The sequence below is a fragment of the Scatophagus argus genome, chromosome 14 (assembly GCF_020382885.2).
Source record: "Scatophagus argus isolate fScaArg1 chromosome 14, fScaArg1.pri, whole genome shotgun sequence".
Taxonomy (NCBI): domain Eukaryota; kingdom Metazoa; phylum Chordata; class Actinopteri; family Scatophagidae; genus Scatophagus; species Scatophagus argus.
In genome coordinates this window covers 19,121,613-19,141,500 of record NC_058506.1, presented here as the reverse complement: position 1 = coordinate 19,141,500, position 19,888 = coordinate 19,121,613, and the positions used below count along the sequence as shown (strand labels likewise).

Sequence of the window (19,888 nt, the reverse complement as noted above, 5' to 3'; positions counted from 1 at the left end):
TCATTGGAAGAAGCTTGGAGCTTTTGTGCTGATTGAGAGTTTGGTGAAGAGTTTTATATGGTGTTTTTTGGTTTGGTTTTTTTTGTAATAATAATCTTCAATAATCTACAGTGCTCTGCTCTCCAGTTTATAATCTCCTTTTTAAACCCTGATAGATTAAAGGGTAATTTCTCTAACCTCAATCCTAGCAAGCATTTAATATGTGGAAAAATCCATTTTGATCACTGTCTCCTCCTGTTGGTTTTCAGCTTCCAGAGCTTCTCCCAATTTGATGGAAAGTCAGTTGTCATCATAGAGAACACTGTGAATACCGTTTACTCATCCTGAAGGAGGTTTAGTTCCCAGATTTTCATTCACACACATCCTGTTGCAGAAAATTGACTTTGATTGACTGAACAGAAGTCTTTTGTAGTAGCTGGAAGCACATGTTGATGTTTAACTTCAGCTGACCCACCAGATGATGGAACGTAAATGAATGCATTTACTCAAGTTCTGCAATTTCGAGATGATCAAGCATTCGCATTTTATTCTACTTTACGTTAGTTGAGGTTAAACTGATGAAAGCTGAAGTTTGACAGTGCGAAGCTGAGCCTGCTGAGTCTGAAATGTCCTAGAAAAAGGTCATGAGTTAAACATTTTAATTTCATTTACATTCCATACATTTGTACCCCAATAGTCATGAAGATTTAAAGATCCATAAACAGCCTCACAAGATTAATGGTGAGGCTACAGACTTTTAGCCTTGTTGTTCTTTTGCAGTAAATTTATTCTGACCCACAGGTTAATGGATTTTTCAGCAGGGTCACAACAGAAGGTCACACAGTTTTAATCTGGAGGCGTCTGCTTAACTGCAATCTCTGTCACTTTCATTTATCCTCAGCCAAAGAGGTCAGAGGCGGACATATGTGTCGGTATATGATGTGTGTGGGATTTGATTTCTTGATAATTGATTTTATATAATGCAGTGAGCACGTACCTCATGTGTCTGCATGCACTGTGGGTGAAAGTAATTGTGCAAGGCAAAGATAATGATGTAGAGGGCAAGTGAGGTCAGACTGAGAGAAAATTGTTTGTTTTGTTTGTTTTGGTTTTTTTAGTGTGTGAGTGTATGTGTTTGGTCCACACATTTAGAGAAGTGAAAGTTTGAGGCTGGAAAGTGGCGACATTCTGTCCGGTTGTCACTTCTTCAGAGGGCTGTTTTGGGGATTTAGACTTGTTAAATGGTTAGACTTAGTCTGAGACTAAGGGACGATTATGTCATGGCAGAGACTTTCTCACAGTCATTAATCACGCCAAGTAATCTGCTTTACGCACACTTGAGCAGATAACGCAGCTCTATCAGTCATCCTAAAGAGGTTCGTAACACTTGTTTGGTGATGACAGGGGTCAGCCTCTGTTACTTTTCTCAGCTGCTGCTGCTGTGCTTTCTGAGGATTATCAGTTAATATGTGTTTTCAGCAAATAGAGTCTAAAGCAGCATGGTTGGGTTTTTCTAGTCTCTGTAGTGTTTACGGACAATACAATCTGAAATACTGCTAATGTGTGAGGAAGTTCACCGCAGAGAGGGTTGAAATAGAAGAGACGTTACAAAGATAATGATGGAGACAGAAACTGAGGTCAAACGCAGACAGCGCGGATGTTACAGCATGAGATATGTGGAAATAAAGGTCTTCTAAACTCTTCTTCTGTAGCATTGAACATAAATGGGGTTTAATACAGTTTATGATCATTTCTCTTGTTCATATGCTAGCTACAGTAATGGTTGAATGTACGTACTGTACTGCCTGCTAAATATGTAAACGTGTATAAGTATTGTGAAAACAAGAGTCATGTTAGCAACTCTGAGGCACAGCTGCAGTGCATTGAGCTAAATGCTAATATACAGTGACAATGCTAATGCCTGCCATGTTCACCATACCAGTTAAATGTGTTAGCGTGCTAACATTTACTAATTGGCAAGTTATTTAATCATTTCATCATTTTGTCAAATGTCTTGTTTTGACCAATCAGTAGTAATAGTTTTACAGTTTTTGGTATTTTTTTTATTTTTTGTAATTTGTACGGTACTTCAAGTTTGAAGTTTACTTTGGTTTATGACAAAGTACTTCCACAAATAATACAGTATTTCCCATGAGCCTCTGCTCTACTGTAGCAAATGTTAGCATACTGACACTCTAAAGTGAAATATTGAAAATGATAAACTTTATACCTGTTAAACATCAGCATGTTACCATTGACACTGTGTGAATATTAGCATGTTGATGTTAGCGTTTAGCTCAAAGTACCACTGTGCCTTTGTTCAGCCTCTCAGAGCTGCTAGTATAGCATACTGTATACTGTAAAGTTCATGGGGGAGAAACTTCTGTCTGATTGACACACGCTCTCTTTCTCTCTCCTAACAGGGCCTTGTACACATATGAGGATGACAGCAATGATTTGACACTGGCATCATCAGGAGGTAAAGGTTCGCTTTTCTGCTTCAATCCGGTCCAAGAATTTAACTGTCTCACTGTTATTCTTTTTCTATCTTTTAATGATCATGGCTGATGATGAGCTCTGCAGGTTCTACTGCTACTTTGGGTGGAAAATGATCATGTTCTCTGTCTCCTGATTGTTACTGAGCCACCAGAGAGCTGGATTCATTATTACTGCAGTTAATGACACGCTGTGTGATCATTACAGTTTAATGAGAATCCTCCATTTAATACACACAAACACACGTACACACATACACACTGTCCTACAGATTGCAATAATACACCGTGTTATGTGTGTGAATGAAGACGCAATTACACAATAATTAGTAAATATGGGCATAATCCATAGACACCGGAAGGTTTCATAAGCATTTCAATATACTGTCCACACATTAGGAGGATAAAAACTCCTAATTCACCTTAATAAAGCTGGAAAGTGAATATTTTTCCTCTACTTTAAATTTCATTTCAATGATCTCCTTAATGTTTCTCAATGCCAAAACACACAAGTCTCCTGGATAACTGAACCGCATTACAGGACTATGTTACAACCACTGCTTTGAATCACTTCAGCTTTGTCTCGGAGAGAGAACCACAGCTTATTCTGTGAGTCTAATGTAATCACCAAGGCAGACGTCCTGAATATGAGCACGCTCATCACATGAGAGCTACTACAGTGAAGTATCTGCATCATCAGTGCCAAAGATGAGATGCATTATGAAGAGCCCCTTCTGCCAGCAGTGGTCTTAGTTTCCTTCATGTTGTCAGCTTTTCCTCAGAGAGACGTGAATATTTCAGCAGCAGCATAGGAATCCATGTGCCTGTTCAGATCAGAGACCCGCAGACCACAGTCGTGTTTGTGTGTTTGTACAAACGTGCGTGTGGACGTCTCTATGCTGAAGAACAGGGTCATAAACTATAAAACTAGCAGCCTGGAACACATCGCTGCTGATCTGCCAAACCAAAGCTCCAGACTTTGGTGGACGAACTGTTTGGATCCTGTGCATAAGTAAAAGTAATGTAACGTAAAAACACTCCATTGAAAGTAAAGGTATTCAAAATATTACTCAAGGAATGTTCAGAAGACGAAGTAAAAGCATATCAGAGGTACATTGTTGTGATATTAAATATTTAAAATTACTGATGTACAGTATAAACACCTAAAAAGCATTTTGATGTTCAGTGTGGCTGAGCTCATTTAGCAGCTTTGATCCGTCCCAGTGTGTTATAGTTTATAAACTGACTGTACTTACAGCCGTAGTGTTTGAGTTTGTCTCTACGTCCATACATCCGTCCCAGTGTACATGAACGTGATATCAACAGCACGCCTATGAAGGAATCTCTTCAAATTTGGCACAAATGTCCACTTGGACTCAAAGATGAACCGATTAGAGTCAAAGGCCAAAAGTCATTGGGACCTCACATATCACAGCTTTAGCCATAACTCAAGAATTCATGCACTAATTGTGACAGAATTTCTATCAAATGTCTGATAGAGTGAAATGATGACCACAGCCATCACAGTCATGACCGTAACCTGTGTACAAAGCCTCATACTCCCAGACAGGATTTAACTACTTCTCATGATTGTTTATTACCAAGTGTGCAGATTTAAAGTTGGTTCTGTTATTAAAACAACACATTTTCAGGATTATTTGGTCTTGGCAGAGTTATATTTTATGAAATCTGATTGCTTCCTAGTTTACGTCATGAGTTGATTCATTTGTTAATCTTTGTGTGTTTAGATGAATGGACGTTCACGGCTCATCCCTGATAGTCAGTAACATTAAAACCTGACATTACTGTGATGTAATCTCTTGCTCTGTGGTGCAGGAGGTGGCCTGGCAGAGATCACGCTGACCTTTGACAACGGCAGGGTGATGTATGGCTTCTGCAGCCTGAAGGAGCCCACCGCCTCTCTGCCACGATACATCCTCATCAACTGGGTGAGTCGCCGGGTCAGGGCGGAGACGAGAGGGGAGGGCTTGGTGGATGACGCCAAACACCCCAGGCAGCGCACACGCTCACACACACACTGAAATGTCCTCGTCAAGGACCACAGCACATTTTTAATTTAGCAGTCAGTTTTAACAAGGACACACCATGTCAACGATGGTCGGGACCTGAAACCAGGTTCTGTCTGCACCGTCCAGTCACACAGCTGCAGGCTCAGCAAGAAAAGCAGTAGTCCAGTAGTCCAGAGCTGCAGATACATGCTGATGTTGCCACCTACAGGCGACATCAAAGATAAAAAGTCATGCTCCACTTGCAGGCAATCAGGGTTGAAACAGCATTTTCAGGTTTTGCATTAAACAATTACTGAACATTGTACTGCGTCTCTGTCCATCCTGCAGACAGTGTAAACAGAGGACAGAGGCAGAGTGATGTGTCGTCAGGTTCTCAGTCAGATCCAATCAGTTCATTTTAAAGGTTTAACAAATACGGTTGATTTTTATGTCATAAAAGAAAAGAGCAGACCCATCTGACTAATAAAACAGATGACTGCTAACGTTTGAGATTAGAAAATGGCTGCCAGGTGTTTCTGTGAGCATAGACACGTGCATTTCGACCAGATGTGGATTGATGTAGCCTGGTGTTGTAATGACTGTTTGACCTTCCACTTACGGGACAAACAGACAGAAAAAGTGGTGAGGATTTGTCTTCCATTTAACAAATGATGAAAAGGAGCAGGAAGAAATTAATAATTTGTAATGTCAGAACTCGTGTTATCGCAGCGAGAGTCTCTGAAAGAGCATTTCAATGCAGTCTGAGTGCATCTGAGAGCCTTGAGATGAATGTTTTACTTTCTGAATCTGACAACAGCAGTGAGCAAGTGCATCTGTAATGTGAGAGTGCAGAGCGAAGAAGGGACACAGAAGAGGTAAAAAGAGAAGGGGGAGGTAGAATGATAGTTAATATACTGATCATTCGGTTTGCCAGTTGAGTTTTGAGGGACTCATAATGACAGCCTGGATTATTTTCACTCGGCCTTTTCTGTGTAAGTGAGTTTAAATTTATACAGACAAGCAGCAACTTCTACACTAGTAAAAGAAGGGAAAAAAGGAAGGAGTCCATCTGTATGGAGCTGGAGATGGTTTAGACTGTGTGCTATTATCTTTATAAGTTAAGGTGTAACATATAACCCTTTAACATTATCTAGTTTAGTTCATCGGTATGTGTAACTTAAAGTTCTACATAAAATAGGATAAAAACGAAGATTGTGTGATTCATCAACTTTCCTAGTAAACCACAGTGATTCCCAAACCTGAACCAAATTAGTTCTATTCCATCGAAATTCTAAGAGACAGAGTTGAATGGAAAACGATAGAAAAAGCCGGTAATTACGTTGGATGGAGTCTGAGAAAGTGAGAAACATTTGGTGTTTAAATGGGACCGGGAGCAGAGCCAGAGGAGTCCATCATAATGTGACACAGCAACACCAGACTGTACCAAACCGGGCCAAAGTGTGCCAGAAATTAACCAAAATTTAACAAATACATATTAAAAATGAACAGAAATACACAAACCTGTGCCAAAACGTACCACAAACTCTTAAATTCACATTCAGACTCTCTTCTCAGTGTGACGTTTTAGTATTTTAGTAATGAGAGATAAATTACCGTGAATTCAGATGAGTTGGTGCTGTTTTCCTGTGTTCCTTTCTCTCCGTAATCGCCGCTTACTGCTATGCATTGTGCTGCTTTGAATGATCTGTGATTACTGAATCGCATGAGACGACCATTTCAATAATGCGAACATGACCACAGTGGAACAAAGGCCCTAATGAGAGCGAATGGAGTGGAAAGCTGTCCTCCTGAATCTGAGCACCGGGAAGAAAAACAAGAAGGAAATTTTGATTAACAAAAAACAACAAAGGAGCAGCTGCTGTGATGTTACTGCTGCCATTAAACTTTTATTGCTTCTTTTTTTCTCCACATCTCCTTCTTCTTCTTCTACTTTGTTTAACTTTTGTTTCGCAACCCTCCCCCCTCTCTCTCAGGTCGGGGAAGACGTCCCGGATGCCAGGAAGTGTGCCTGCGCCAGCCACGTGGCCACCATCGCTGACTTCTTCCAGGTGAGTTCCATCATGGTGCTTCCTCATATACACTCATCCGTCTCTCGTGTGAATGCCATCAGGCATCATCGCATCTGAGGTTCAAAGGTACGACTTGTAAGAGGTGGCTGGAATTTTAGTTGGGTTAGCTGGGTAAACTGGGAGGAAGCTGGGCCCTGTTGCTCACAGTGACTCCCTGAGCTGACTGAGCTAGCAGCTAACAGTAGCTGTAGCTACAGCCATTACAGAGTGGTGATCAGCAGTTGGTGGTTACTCTGCAGAAAACACCAGGCTTCCGGTGGCAAAGTTCAGCTGGAGGACAGATTTATACAAACCGTTTTATTTAAATATTTTACTTGTTTAATATTATCAATATAAAAAGAGTCATACAATAAGGTCATGTAATTCCAGAAAGGGTGAGATTTCTGATAATCACTTCAATTTTGTGTCAGAATGTTTGAATATTGGTCTGTTTTCTGTGACACAAGAAGCTACAGCAAATTAAAGCTGTAGGAGGATCAAAGAGAACAAGTGTGTGTGTGTGTGTTGTATTGCATGACTAATACCATCTCTTTTTAAAGTAATCTCTCTGAATGATAATCCTCTCACTCACCCAGTGTGTGTGTGTGTGTGTGTGTGTGTGTGTGTGTGTGTGTGTCATAAACAGCGGTGTATTCACACCTGCACACCTGGCTGAGTGTGTATTTATTTCTGGATCGGTGCAGTAGATAAAAAAGATCAAGATTAAAGCAGAGGTGACATTTATATATATATTTATGTATTTGTGTGTGTGTGTGTGTGTGTGTGTGTCAAGGTTGTGTGGGAAAGACAACTGCTACTTCAACGAAAACACACACATGCACACAGGGTACAGAAACACTACATAAAGTAAATAATCTGTAACTGATCCGTGATAAACAAAAAATAAATGCTACTTCTTACTACTTACAGTACCAATTAAAAATAATTCAGAGCATGTTAAAGCTAACAATTCAGACAACTAAAGTACTCAAGTCCTGTACTCGTGAACATAGTTGGTGTATTTGTTGCATTAGTTACAGTCCTGTAACTGAAAAAAAGTGTCATTACAGCTCATAATGAGCTGCATTTTCCTGATTATACTTAAATACACTACTTAAATACTTTTGAGTGCAAGACTTTCACTTGTAATACAGTAGTTTTATAGTATTAGTACTTTCCCTTAGGTAAAGGATCTAAATACTTCCTCATACAGAAGTTCATTTTGTGTGTGTGACTAAATAATTATATCTTCCATCTCTCTGCTCTCTCCAGGGTGTGGAGGTCATCATCAATGCCAGCAGTCTGGATGACATCGACCCGTCAGCCATCGGGCAGCGGCTGACCAACGGGACGGCGATGGTGGCGAGTCCCGTCCTGAGCCGCCTGAGAACCCGAGACGAAGATCATGGAGACGTGGTATGAAGAGTAGCTCAGATGAAAATATGATGCATGTCATTGTACCAGAATTCAACCTGACATGTTTAGTGTCTTTTGGACCAACAAACAAGTCATGCTGCTGTGAATCGTGGAGCTGGACGATCGCCCCAATCAGAGTATTTAAAGTTCACAGAGCAGCATGTACCTGCACTGGCTGCAGGCAACTGGGAGCTTCAGTGGGTTTATAAGACAGAGAAGATAAAGGTCATTTATTCTCACTGTTTGAGCTGTTCTTGTGTCTGAAGAAACTCAACCCCCTCCCTCCTCTTCCTCTGCTGATACAGGGCACGGTGTACGAGAAGACCAACGCAGAGGTGGAGATGAAGAAAATCAATAGAGAGGAGTTTTGGGAGCAGGCCAAGGTGGGTATGGAGTGGAAGAAAATTAAGACGGATGCAGGAAGGAAAACATAATGGGAAGGAAGGAAGCAGTTTATCTGTTATTTCTAGCAGGTGTGATAAGCACACTAACTCACTACCACTTTATTTGGAGGTCAAACTGCTAAGCTAACCTGCTGCTGCCTGTTGTTTCACATGGAACGGTATCAATCTTTCAATCTAAACTCCCACATAGAAATAAGTGTCTTTCCCATATAACAATTCTTCTTAGCCAGATTAGCTTTTAATGATCCAGTTGCGTTTGGAGTCCAGTGGAAGTGAAGAACAAAGTCAAACGTTGCCTTCAGGACCTTGAAACAAAATGCACCATGACAGCATGCTGCATGGAGCTGCAGGGTGTTCACTGGATCTGCCCTTCACAGCTTCAGGGACTCTGAAACTGTGATATCAAGTTGAGCCACAAGATTCAACATCAGAACTAAACAGAGTACTGAAGTGTTTATCAAACCAAAACTATTCTGTTTCCCACTTTGTGAATTTGATGGTTTGGTCAGAAAAAACATCACCTCAGACATTTCAGCCATTGAGCTACGTGCTTTTCTGTGCAGCGTGAAGAGGAGCTAAGGAAGGAGGAGGAGAGGAAGAAGGTGGCAGAGGAGCGGCAGCGTTACGAGCAGGAGCGGATGGAGCTGGAGAGGATAGAGCAGGAGAACCGAGAGAAGAGGTACCGCGAGAGGGAGAGGCAGATCGAGGAGCACAGGTGAGGAGCACATACAAAAACACTCAGGAATTATTATTTCAGAAACAACATCTGCAGAGGACTCTCAACATTTGAACACGTTAATTAATTACTTTTGTAAGTCCTGCAGGTGTGTCATGTGCTCATGCAAAATAATGAATTAAATCAAGCTGTGCATCTGAAACCGAAACCATGTTGGGGAAAATTTGGTTTGACACCTGCTAATGTGGACTGGAAGGGGTTTATGAGCTGTACTGCAGCCAGCCACTAGGGGGCCATCCTTATGTTTTGGCTTCACTTCTGGGGAGAGCTCATGTCTTGCAGTGAATGGGTTATCCTGATGGTATATTTCAGATTTTCTTTGTCTTCACTTTGCTGACTAAGAAATATGGTTTCTGTCATTTACACAGGGGGTTCTTCAGGGCTTTAGGGGTGTAAAATACATAACATGTGTGTGTGTTTGTGTGTGCAATAACAGGAAGAAGCTGCAGGATGAGGAAGAGGCCAGAGAGAGGCTTCTGAGCCAGACCACTATCGTAAGTTTCTGTGATCTGACATCATTAACTCAGTTAGATCAGAAGTACTGAGATAATGAAATGCCGTTTAACAGAAGTGTAACCACAAGTGCAAAAGCATCAAAGTGCAGACGGTATTTTAAATGGGTAATAAATAAAATGAACAGTAAGGGGGAGACATGTTCAGTGTGTTATACACTTCTTAACTTATGTGACAGCAAAGGAAGTGTAGTGGGAGCAGTTAAGTGTGCAAGGCTGTGATGAAAGAGCTGCAGAAGAAGTTCTGCAGTAGGCGAATTCTGGAGACTGTAATATTATTGGAGGATTCAGTGGTGGAAGCAGAGATTGTCCGATGTTTTCAAGCTCACATCAAAGACCTGTCTGCCCACCTTGCAAAGAAAGTGGTGGAAGGACATGCTCAAGGTCATGGCCATCACTGCAGGTTTTCTGGCCGCCTTGGTTTTATTGATCCTCATCCCCTAAAGCAGCACACCAACAGCTGCAGGTGGAGGAGGTTCACCGTCAGAGGAACCAGGACCAGAGATCAAGAAGCACACCAACCCTGACCCTGTTCCTGTGTTGGCATGGGTTTTCTCCGGGGGCTCAGGTCTGCCCACACAAGCCAATCTGACAATAAAGTTGTTGAATTTTATTTCTGATGTCTGAGGAAAATCTTCTGGAGTTAGTTGTAAGAGAGGCAGTGTGGATCATAAAAAGATGAATAAATAAACAACTGTGGAAAAATGTAAATAAATAAAGCCAAATGAAGTGCCAGAACAGTTTCTGACAAGCTAAACTTTCCGTGGTGGGAGTTGGTCCATGTATTAAATTCATTCATAGCGGTTCCACGAGTGGGTTTTGTATGCATGTGGTAGAACGAATGGCTGTTGTTGGGGTGTTTCTTCAACTGAATACAAGCAGAAAGGAGGCTTAACGACTAAATGGAGCCTCACCTGGGTTTTTAACTGGAGTTTTGCAGGCCTACGTCAAGGTTACACCTGTTAAATGATGCTCATGAAATTATACTCAACATAAACCTCAAAACAATATATCTGCTAGAAAATTAAATAATTAGTGCAAATTTCTCCCAGAAAGTGCCACCAGTAAACACTATAGTTCCTCCGTGGTATCGGTCTTTGCTCCTGATATGAGATTGAAACTCTGTCTGTGTCGCCCCTCACTGGAGGCATCGCATGATTTTTCCCTTTAGAAAATCCCAACTGATTTAACTGAATGTTTTTCTCTGTCCATGCTTTGCGTTTGGATTCTCAAATTACTGCTTTTCTCCCCCATCTTTTCTTCTTCTTCTTCTGCTTCTCCTCTGCAGGTAACAGAGCCAAGCTTGGAGGACCTCAACCTGGACAAGAAGGAGTCAGAGGTGGAGGTGAGTCTGACAAACAAATGGCAATAAAAACAAGTCCCCAGTTATTGTTACTTTCAGGTTCAGCAATGCTGATTTGAAAGAGGAAAATACTTTAAATCGGCCAGTTTGAGGAACTGGAATTAACAGTTTTAAATAAAGAAAATTTTATTGACTTTTTACCCTTTTGACTGTTTGGATCAGTCTGGTCATTACAAAATGCCCGGAGACCCACTCATATTCAAAACAGGCAAGAGTAAAATTGCTCCAAAAATAACGGAGGTGTTGAACAGTCTGAAGCTTTCAATTCTACTTAAAAATAGCTGGTTTTATTCAATGTTCATCCTCTGGTATATTGGAAGTGCCTATACTATATACTATATACTCTGTAAAGGAAAGATAAAAATGACTGTGTATATGTGTGTGTGTGTGTGTTTCCAGGAGGCGAAGGCCATAATCGCCCAGCGGTCTGGGAATCCGCGAGAGTTTTTCAAGCAGAAGGAGAGAGCCATGACCATCAGTGTGGACACCTCGCCCGTCTCCTTCCCCAGGACAGGTAATGTCTTAAAACCTCACCTGACAGTTTCCACATTCGGTTTGTTCTCATGTGAAACTGGACCGAACACCCAACTAGAGGGAGCAGGACAAAAAGCACACAGCCAGACAAGAGATGGGACTTCCTGTAAATGATCTCTAAAGTCTCAGGCTGTTATCCATGAAGAGCTTTATTCCAGAATATATAAAACAGGGACCTTCAGCTAAGCACAGGATGTTCATCTTTCCATCCACAGTCTTGAATGACAACACTCACAGGTCACCAAGACAGACACCAGACACTAAATAAAGTTTTTACTTCCTTTGCTACTGAAGAAATCAATTTTTATATGTCAGATTCAGCCATTTGTGCCGTATTAATGTTACTGAGCAACTTATTACTTATCATTATTAGAAATGAAATACAAGTTCCTCAAAGCTGGACTTGAGTAAACGTACATTACGTTCCTCTCAGATGAAAGTCGAGCTGGCTTCAGTCTGCAGGCATGAAAAGCTTCAGTTTCCTGTCCTGGTTCAGTGTGTGGAGACATGAACCCCCTGAAGGAGCCTCCATGAGTGGAGGGTGCAGGGAGGCAGCGGGTGAATGTGAGACAACATGACATTAATCATGTTTCAACATCTCCTCAGCTGCTGCTTCCTTAGATCATCGCAATTTAATTACTTATAGAGGAAAAGTGGAATGTCAACATGTCCACACTGTAAAACCACCAGACAGCCTCTCCTCTCGCTGCTGGTTGTCTGCTGTTGAGCCTTGTTGAGGCGTTTTTATGTGTTTTTAATTTGACTTATCTTAATTGTATTGTCATACGTTGTTTGTCTGTGGTAATGGTATAATTCCCCCTGGTGACAGGTGGAACATGTCCCCATCGTGTATTTGTCACTCCAGGTTCTTAGATGAGATTTCACTTTTTTTTCTTTATTTTTTATTTGCTGTTATTTATTTGTAAGACAATTTCAAAAAACAAGATTAAACTTTCACACCCCGGGTTCAAAGAACAGAAATACAAAGTGGGATAAAAACAACGAACATCAACAGTGTTTCATTTCTGCCTAACTGCATGCTGTCAGTCGGCCGGTTTAAAGCCACACTAACCTCTTTTCTTTCTTTCTTTCTTTCTTTTCTTTCTTTCTTTCTTTCTTTTTTCCTTGAGGGGTTTTCTTCTGCCAACTCTGCATTCATTTGACCCCACATTCCATTCTTATTTCATCCACTCCCTCATGTGTTTCTTCACCCATTCCTTCACTCTTTGTCATCCATAATTTCTCCATTTTGTGATATTTTGACTTCTTTGATTTCCTTCTCCACATCTCTTTCTTCTTCATGGGTTTACTCTGTGCCTTTCCCACAATCCTCTTTTCCTCTGGAGCTGAGCGTCTTGTGTTCCTCTCTTGCTTTTTATCTGTCTTCCTGTCTCGTCCGTCTTCCCCCCCACATCTCCCTGTCCTGGTGCGTCGCCTCGTGTCTTTGGCCATTTGTTTTGTCATATGTGTTTGACTCTTCGTGTTCGGCTGTGTGTGGCTGTGTGTCGACCGCCAGGCCGTTTGGACAGCCCGTTCTTGAGGCAGCAGCACAGTCCCAGCAGCCCCAGTCCGACTCCCCCACTGCGGGGCGAGTCGCCCCTCCGCACCCCGCCACATGCACGGAAGCAGCCCGCTGCTGCAGCCGGTAGGTACAGCACGTAACCAATAAACAGCAGGAGAAGAAGAAGACAGATGGACACCAGCAGCTTGATCGAACGTCAGTCCCCAGACATAAACATCTTTCACAAATATGAAGATGAAATGACAAGGATGGAGCATGACATCGGCATGTGAATTCAAAATATCACTGACTACACAGCTCACTTTTGAGTCTTAATGTTGACACGCAACATAAATAATCATAATTATCAGTACAAGCCAAAGCAAACATCTTATGCAGTCAGAAGAGTTTGACGAATTAATTGATGGCTAATTTGTATTGTTTCACATCTTCAGTAGGAATCAGTGAGCTTAGAGCTGAGAAACAGGAAGTCAAAGTATTGAGAGACGGACTAACTCATTGTTGGTCCTGAAATGAAACTAAATCCGGCCTAAAAAACTCTTTGCATGTATTTTTAACATACCTACAGGACACTCACAAACAAATGAAACCTTTTATCAATCCGTCTGACCGCTCACCTGCCATTTAGCTTGTGCTCTTCCTAAGCTTAACCCAACAGGTTAACACACATGCTAGCATTTCACTGACCACTAGCAGATAATAAGCCAACCTTTATGAAGCTGCTTGCTGGTTTGTGTGGTAGATGTCGAGTCTGTCATCACCTGAGTCTTCATCCTTTAGATGTTGTCCAGTCAGCTGCTGATGTCGAATTATTTTTGTGAATATTTCCAGTTTTTTTTGGACGTTTTATGGTCTGAATTAGCAATGAGCTAACTTGACTTCTTTCTGGGATAAAGCAGGCTGTTATCTGCAGAAACTCACTGGTTTTCTTTTTACCTCCCATCCTCTTCTGATCTTGGACGGCAACACCTCCCCGCGCACAAATGCTCAAATACACACTTCTCCTGCTGCTTTTAATGCTGACCTCCTGACCGACCTGTGAGTGTTTGTGTTTGAATGTGCGTCTGCGATGCCGTCGAGCCATCCGTCAGCCGCCACCGCCGTTTGTTGACCTTTGACTGAACATGGAGCTTTGCCCTTTTACATCTGTGGTGTTGGCATTCTGTTTTAAGGCCATAAAGGTGATTCTGTATGTTTTAGCCCACTGAAAACACGTACGAGTAATTCAGATTGATTGACTTTCCTTCAAAGGCGCAGTTTAACAAATGGTCAAAGTTAAAATACTCAGAAAATAAATTAACATTATCAACATGTAGCACAGATATCTACTGAAGTTAGCTTGCTAACCAGCTAGCCTGGGCCCATCTGGTCTGTAATACCATTTTGTACCTCTCCAGTTTTAGCAAACACAACCAACTCACAAAATGTCTAGAAAGGAAATATGTTTAATCTCTAGTTTTACATGTCAGCACACACAATAAGTTGTATATTCATAGTTTTGGTTTTATTTGCCTGGGTTTTGAGATATCTGTCACAAGTTTTATATTGTTGCCGTTGAATTGGTTAGTTCAGTCAGTGCTGTGAGCACCACTTACAAAAATCCATTAATCTTCCTCGCCTCGTAGTAGCTGTGGGGGCCAGAAATCTCAAAAAAAGTTTCAAAACCTGGAAAAAAATAAAAATTATCAGCATGTTAGATGCCCCTTAAGATTAGATCAAAACTAAGTTGTTACTTTGACCCAAATGCTTGGGAAAATGGACATCAGTAATATTGAGCAAAATTATGCAGACCGCCTTTATGACCTGTGGTGCGTGTTATTGCATGTGTAGGTGCAGTAATCACAGACTTTACTGTCTGCTGTGTGGGCAAAGAACCAGTTCGTCCCTGACCATAGTGACAGCTGACAATAAAGACGGTCATCTCAAAATTCAGTTCCTCCTTTGATAACCACAGTTTTCTGAACTGGTTTCCATTATCAGAGGTTTTGGACCACCAGGTGAATTGGAGATGTCACTCATGCAAGAGCTGGATGTGATTTGTCATTTTAACAAGCTCACACAGTTTGTCAGTGTGACTCTGTTTTTCTTCATCTGTGATTTGATTTGTGTCCTCAAGGAAATCTTTTTCTGGTCTCTGAACAGAGAGTCTGACTCCGACAAGCATGAAATCAACCAAGAAAACGTGATATTTTCATTGAACGTAACTGACACTGTGTTGATGGCTGTCATAATCACTTGTATCCTCAGATGTGGTGTCAGCATCGTGAATATGAGTCGTGCTCATTGTGACCGTATACGTTGATGATATAACAAAGAATGTTAAAAGCATATCTGACGAGTGTTTCATGCTGGGCCATAATGATTTTGTGTTGGTTTTGGTGAAAACTTGCCTGGGATCGTTGTTGGAATATGCTGCTTATGCATGCAGTTTATTACTTCTGTCAGTAGGTCATGTACAGTGTCATAGTGGTTTATGCCAATTCAAGACACTGCAATAGAGAGACAGGGTTGCCATGTCTGATGACCCGTCTTAACTTAAGCTGATTTAATAAAAATAGGCTGACGTTTAATCCCAAAAACGCCAGTTGTGATGTTTCAGTAAAGCAGGAACATTTTGTGTTTGATCAACATCTGTAATTTTCTTTTGATTTTGATACTTTTGCTCGGTGCTTTTTCAATATTGTCGTGCCATTCTCTCCTTGTAGGGCAATATGACGATGAAGCGAGCACAGAGCAAAACATGGCAGCCGTGTCACCCATTCCTAAAATAGTCACCACACCCATCAAAGAGGACTTCAGCAGGGATGAGGAGGACTGCAGAGACGAGTGGGGTAAGACTCAAGCAGCAGTCACAGTAGACCTCTTTGAGCTGTCAATCATTAGATCAGCTGGTGATTGATTGGGTTTTATTATGAAATCGATCCTCCTTTCTCCAACCAGATTCGGAGCCAAAGCAGGAGCAGAAACCGCCGGTTCAGGAGTCGACACCCTCTAAACCTGTGCAGAGTGACGCCCCGCAGGTCCATGACTCCAACTTCTCTGTGTGGCAGTCCGGGACAGACAGCCTGGTCGATCTGTGGGACAGCAGCTCCGGCCCTCCCCCCAACCCCTCCCAGACCTCCCAGTCGTCCAACCTGGTGGACCTGATGGATGATGTCCCTCACGATGATGTCCCGCCCAGCACCGCCACTGCCGCCGCCGCCAGTGGCAAGCCTCAACCTCTCCTCAGCTTCGATGAGATGATGGACGGGACCTTCTCCTCGGGAGCCGGCACCGAGGAGGACCCCTCCAGTCTGGTGGACGTGACGGCTTCTGACCAGATGACCCTCAGCTACCAGCATGCACTGCAGCATGCGTCCGGGGAGATGCAGGAGCTGGATGACGGACAGCTGCTGATGACCAATGGGGAGACGCTGCTGAAAGAAGGGACTCAGGTCCGGCAGGTTAATGCAGCTGCCGTTGTGGGTTTAAAAAACAAAAAAAGGTTTTCTGTGTTTTTCTTTGTTAATACTTATTTTCTCTCTGTTGCTTTTTATAGGCGAGTGAGGGCTATTTCAGCCAATCACAGGAGGAAGAATTTGGCCAATCGGAGGAGTCCTCAGCTAAACCTGCACCGGTCTTTTATAACAAGCCACCAGGTGAGCTACTTGTCTGAAAAGAAAATTACACTAAAGTCAATATACTCATTATTTACAGACAAACTAACAGCAACTGTCCCTGTAATATCTTCTCATACCAGAAATTCCTAATGATGTGGTTACCTTCTATTCACTAACTCAAAACAAACGTGTGTGTCTTCAGAGATTGACATTACGTGCTGGGACACGGACCCCGTGGTCGACGACGATGATGACTAACCGACCAATCAGACCCCACCACGGGACCAAGAGGAAGTAGGAAGTGCGCTTCATGAAGAAACAGATCTTTTTCTAAAAAAACAACAACAACAACAAAAAAAAAACAAAAACCACAAACAAACAAAAAAGTAATAATAATACTGATACCGAATCTTGCATCAAAACTACTTCTGTATTATCTTTTAGAGGAAAACAAAACAGTAGCCACAGAAAAAAAAGGTTTGAGTTCAAGTTAATGATGGTTTGAAGGCTGTTATGTTTTTTTCTGTGTGTTTGTTATTTATTTGTTCTTCTTCTTCTTTTTTTTTTTTTTTTTTTTTTGTTTTTGCTATGCAGATGTAATCGCTGGGAGCGGGGGACTGTGTGTGAATGATTTATTACACATTAACGTAGCACACTGCTGCATATTAGAGACAATGAAGCCCAGTGTGTTGCAGGCAGCCGACACACCGAGTCTGTAGTGCTTTAATAACACCCTGTAAAACTAATACAGCTGCCATGTGTATCTTCACTCTCTTCTTTTCTTACCTCTTTTTCTGCCTTCCTCCTCAAATATCCCAAAATATTCACCTCTGCAAGTCAGTTAATCTTGTATTTAGCCCTCACTTTGTTCTTAAGCCGGTGAAATATTTTATTTATTCTGGTGTATCCGAACTCCTTTCACTAACAGCTTTTCACTAACAGCTCTTTTCTCAACACGAGTAAACTCAAACCGCGGCTCCTTTTTGACCTTTTACACTCCTTTTGTATGATTTTACGACTGAATTCAAGATTAAATGGCTTGAGAATCTGGTTGCTTTTTTTCAGTGCACTTTTATTTCTTCTTCTGCCTCCTTGTGGGTGAACTGCAGCTTCTCAATCAGCCCTCCCCTCTGTTTCCACAAAATTCATCATTTTTAGCCCCCTTGAGTATTTACATGAGCAAAAAAAAAAAAAAAATCAAATCAAGATGAATATACTGTATATTTTTCCAAGAGTTTTTTAGCAGAGTTTGGCTTCATGCTAACAAACACGAAGCCACCGTCAGCTTGTGCTCATAGAAAAAATAATGAATCCTTTGTATGATTCTTATTCTTCTGAAATTTCTCCAAAGGCTAAAATAGAAATGTTCCCACCAGGTCCTTTATTTTTGCAGAGCATTTGGCACAGTTCCTGCACCTGAGTCGGAGAGGGTATTTTGTTTGTTTTTTTCTTTTTTATTTAAACATTATTCATAATTTTAATGTTTTTTCTGGCAGTTACTGATGGTGGAGGGAAGTTGGGATGAAACCGCTGGAAGCAAACTTGGGCCAACATTATTTTTTTTTTTGTCTTTGTTTTAATCTCTCTGGAGAACCAGATGTTCCCGCTTCACACAGCCAGAAAACTGTAGAAACCTGAGAGGAGGGACACATTGTAATAATAACTAAAACAAGCAGCAGTGAACCTCCTGACCACACGCTCACTGTTAGCAAATCATAGCTTTGAGCTTAAGAGCAACATGGCATGGAAATATGTTGTATGCACAAGAACAGGAAACACACATTAATTGTTACATTTAGGTAAAGGACATTTTCGTTTCAGCGTGTGGTTCTACGTTTTTAAAGCTGCTGAACTGTCAAAACGAAGCTTCAGATTTGTGGTTCTCAGCTGTGCAAACACAGCAGAACAGCCCTTTAAGGCTCCTGCAGACATGCAGCCACTGTCACACTTTAACTTTTTCCTTCTGTCTTGTGATCTTTCCTTGTAGTTTCATATCAGACCTACAGTATTCAGACTGTAGCACCTAAACAGGCTGAAGTCAGCTCTGACAGTATCTGTTACGTGAAGGTTTGAGAAGTGAAGAGATGCCGGGATGTCGGGATCCAGAGGCCACCGAAGTGCTGAGAACAACCTGAAGTCTTACAAATTGATGCATTTAGAAAATGTGAGGAAAAGACGAGTGCTCAGTCTCAGTATTTTAAACTTTGATGGCAGAACATTTCCAGCGACTGTGGAAAAGCATTTGAAAACCTTTCTGGTTCTCCACGCGGCTCAAAACAAACAGAAAAAAGTCATGGTGACCGACCCACGTCTGCTTCTGCTTCCCGACTGCTTTTGTTCTGTGCCAATGCAAAAAGCACTGCATGTGTTTTCTTTCTTTCTTTTTATTTTAATTGCTGTGATATTTAGTTGACCTGGAAACTGGAGTGAGAGGTGGGGCGGGCTGAGACGAGAGGTGTGTGTGTGTGTGTGTGTGTGTGTGTGCGGGCGCGTGTGTGTGTTTTTAATACCTGTCAAAAAGTGTGCTAGAATTGATTTTCAGGACCTTTTTGAATATTAGCATCAACAGTGTTAGTCTTTTTTTTGCTGTAAATTCCTGTAGAAAATAAAAACTCTTAGGCAATAATAACACCCGTGTGTGTGTGTGTGTGTGTGTGTGTGTGTAGAGCACCTGGATACTATGTGTGTGTGTTCACCTGCTTCTCAAAAGCATCTGCTGATCCTGGTGTGATTGATACTAATGCGTCCCGAACGATCAGGGGACGCAAAGACGACAGCCAACATTCACTAAATCATATTAACTTCTGTAAAATGAAGGCCCAGTTAGCGAATAAATATGCACCTCTTTATTTCATTTGGACATTATGTCCCATCATTCACAACTGTGTGGCCCAGTGAGAGTCTGTCTGGTGGCTTTCAGATTAGAAGAAGTCTGGACGGACAGAATGTACATCAAAAATTAAAAGGAAAGAAGCTGAAGGAAAAAGCAGCTGCTTTTCTGGTAAGTTTTGAGATCAGAGTCAAAAGAAGAAGAAAAGTCAGCTGATTGAGGGCCCCTGAGTATGTCTGTGGTTATAGATATTCGTTGTGTCCAAGCTGCTGTTGAGCAGCATGAGCTTATGTTTTAGTAAATAAAATTAGATCAAAATTAGTTTCTGAGACGTTCACTGAAAGCACAACGTCGTCCAAGGTGAAGCAAAGCCCCAAAACAGCACGTTTATGTTTGCATGACAAAACGCTCTGCTGTCTG

The 19,888-nt window shown here is 41.7% G+C and overlaps 1 protein-coding gene across 4 annotated transcripts in view; it reads left to right on the top strand.

The window, feature by feature from the left end:
* Positions 1–19,269, top strand: part of dbn1 (drebrin 1) — a 75,820-nt gene extending 56,551 nt beyond the window's left edge. The window contains exons 2-15 of one of the 4 annotated variants that reach the window (XM_046411844.1): positions 2,403–2,458; positions 4,311–4,423; positions 6,478–6,552; positions 7,825–7,968; positions 8,274–8,351; positions 8,936–9,087; positions 9,545–9,602; positions 10,909–10,965; positions 11,383–11,497; positions 15,745–15,870; positions 15,980–16,482; positions 16,578–16,677; positions 16,841–16,932; positions 18,626–19,269. In XM_046411844.1, coding sequence (XP_046267800.1) covers positions 2,403–2,458; positions 4,311–4,423; positions 6,478–6,552; positions 7,825–7,968; positions 8,274–8,351; positions 8,936–9,087; positions 9,545–9,602; positions 10,909–10,965; positions 11,383–11,497; positions 15,745–15,870; positions 15,980–16,482; positions 16,578–16,677; positions 16,841–16,896 — 1,633 coding nt within the window. In that variant the 3' untranslated portion in view covers positions 16,897–16,932; positions 18,626–19,269. Of the gene's footprint in view, positions 1–2,402; positions 2,459–4,310; positions 4,424–6,477; positions 6,553–7,824; positions 7,969–8,273; positions 8,352–8,935; positions 9,088–9,544; positions 9,603–10,908; positions 10,966–11,382; positions 11,498–15,744; positions 15,871–15,979; positions 16,483–16,577; positions 16,678–16,840 lie in introns of all 4 variants that reach the window. The other 3 variants (XM_046411843.1, XM_046411845.1, XM_046411842.1) reach the window with 3 other exon arrangements.
* The last annotated feature ends 619 nt before the right edge of the window (positions 19,270–19,888 follow it).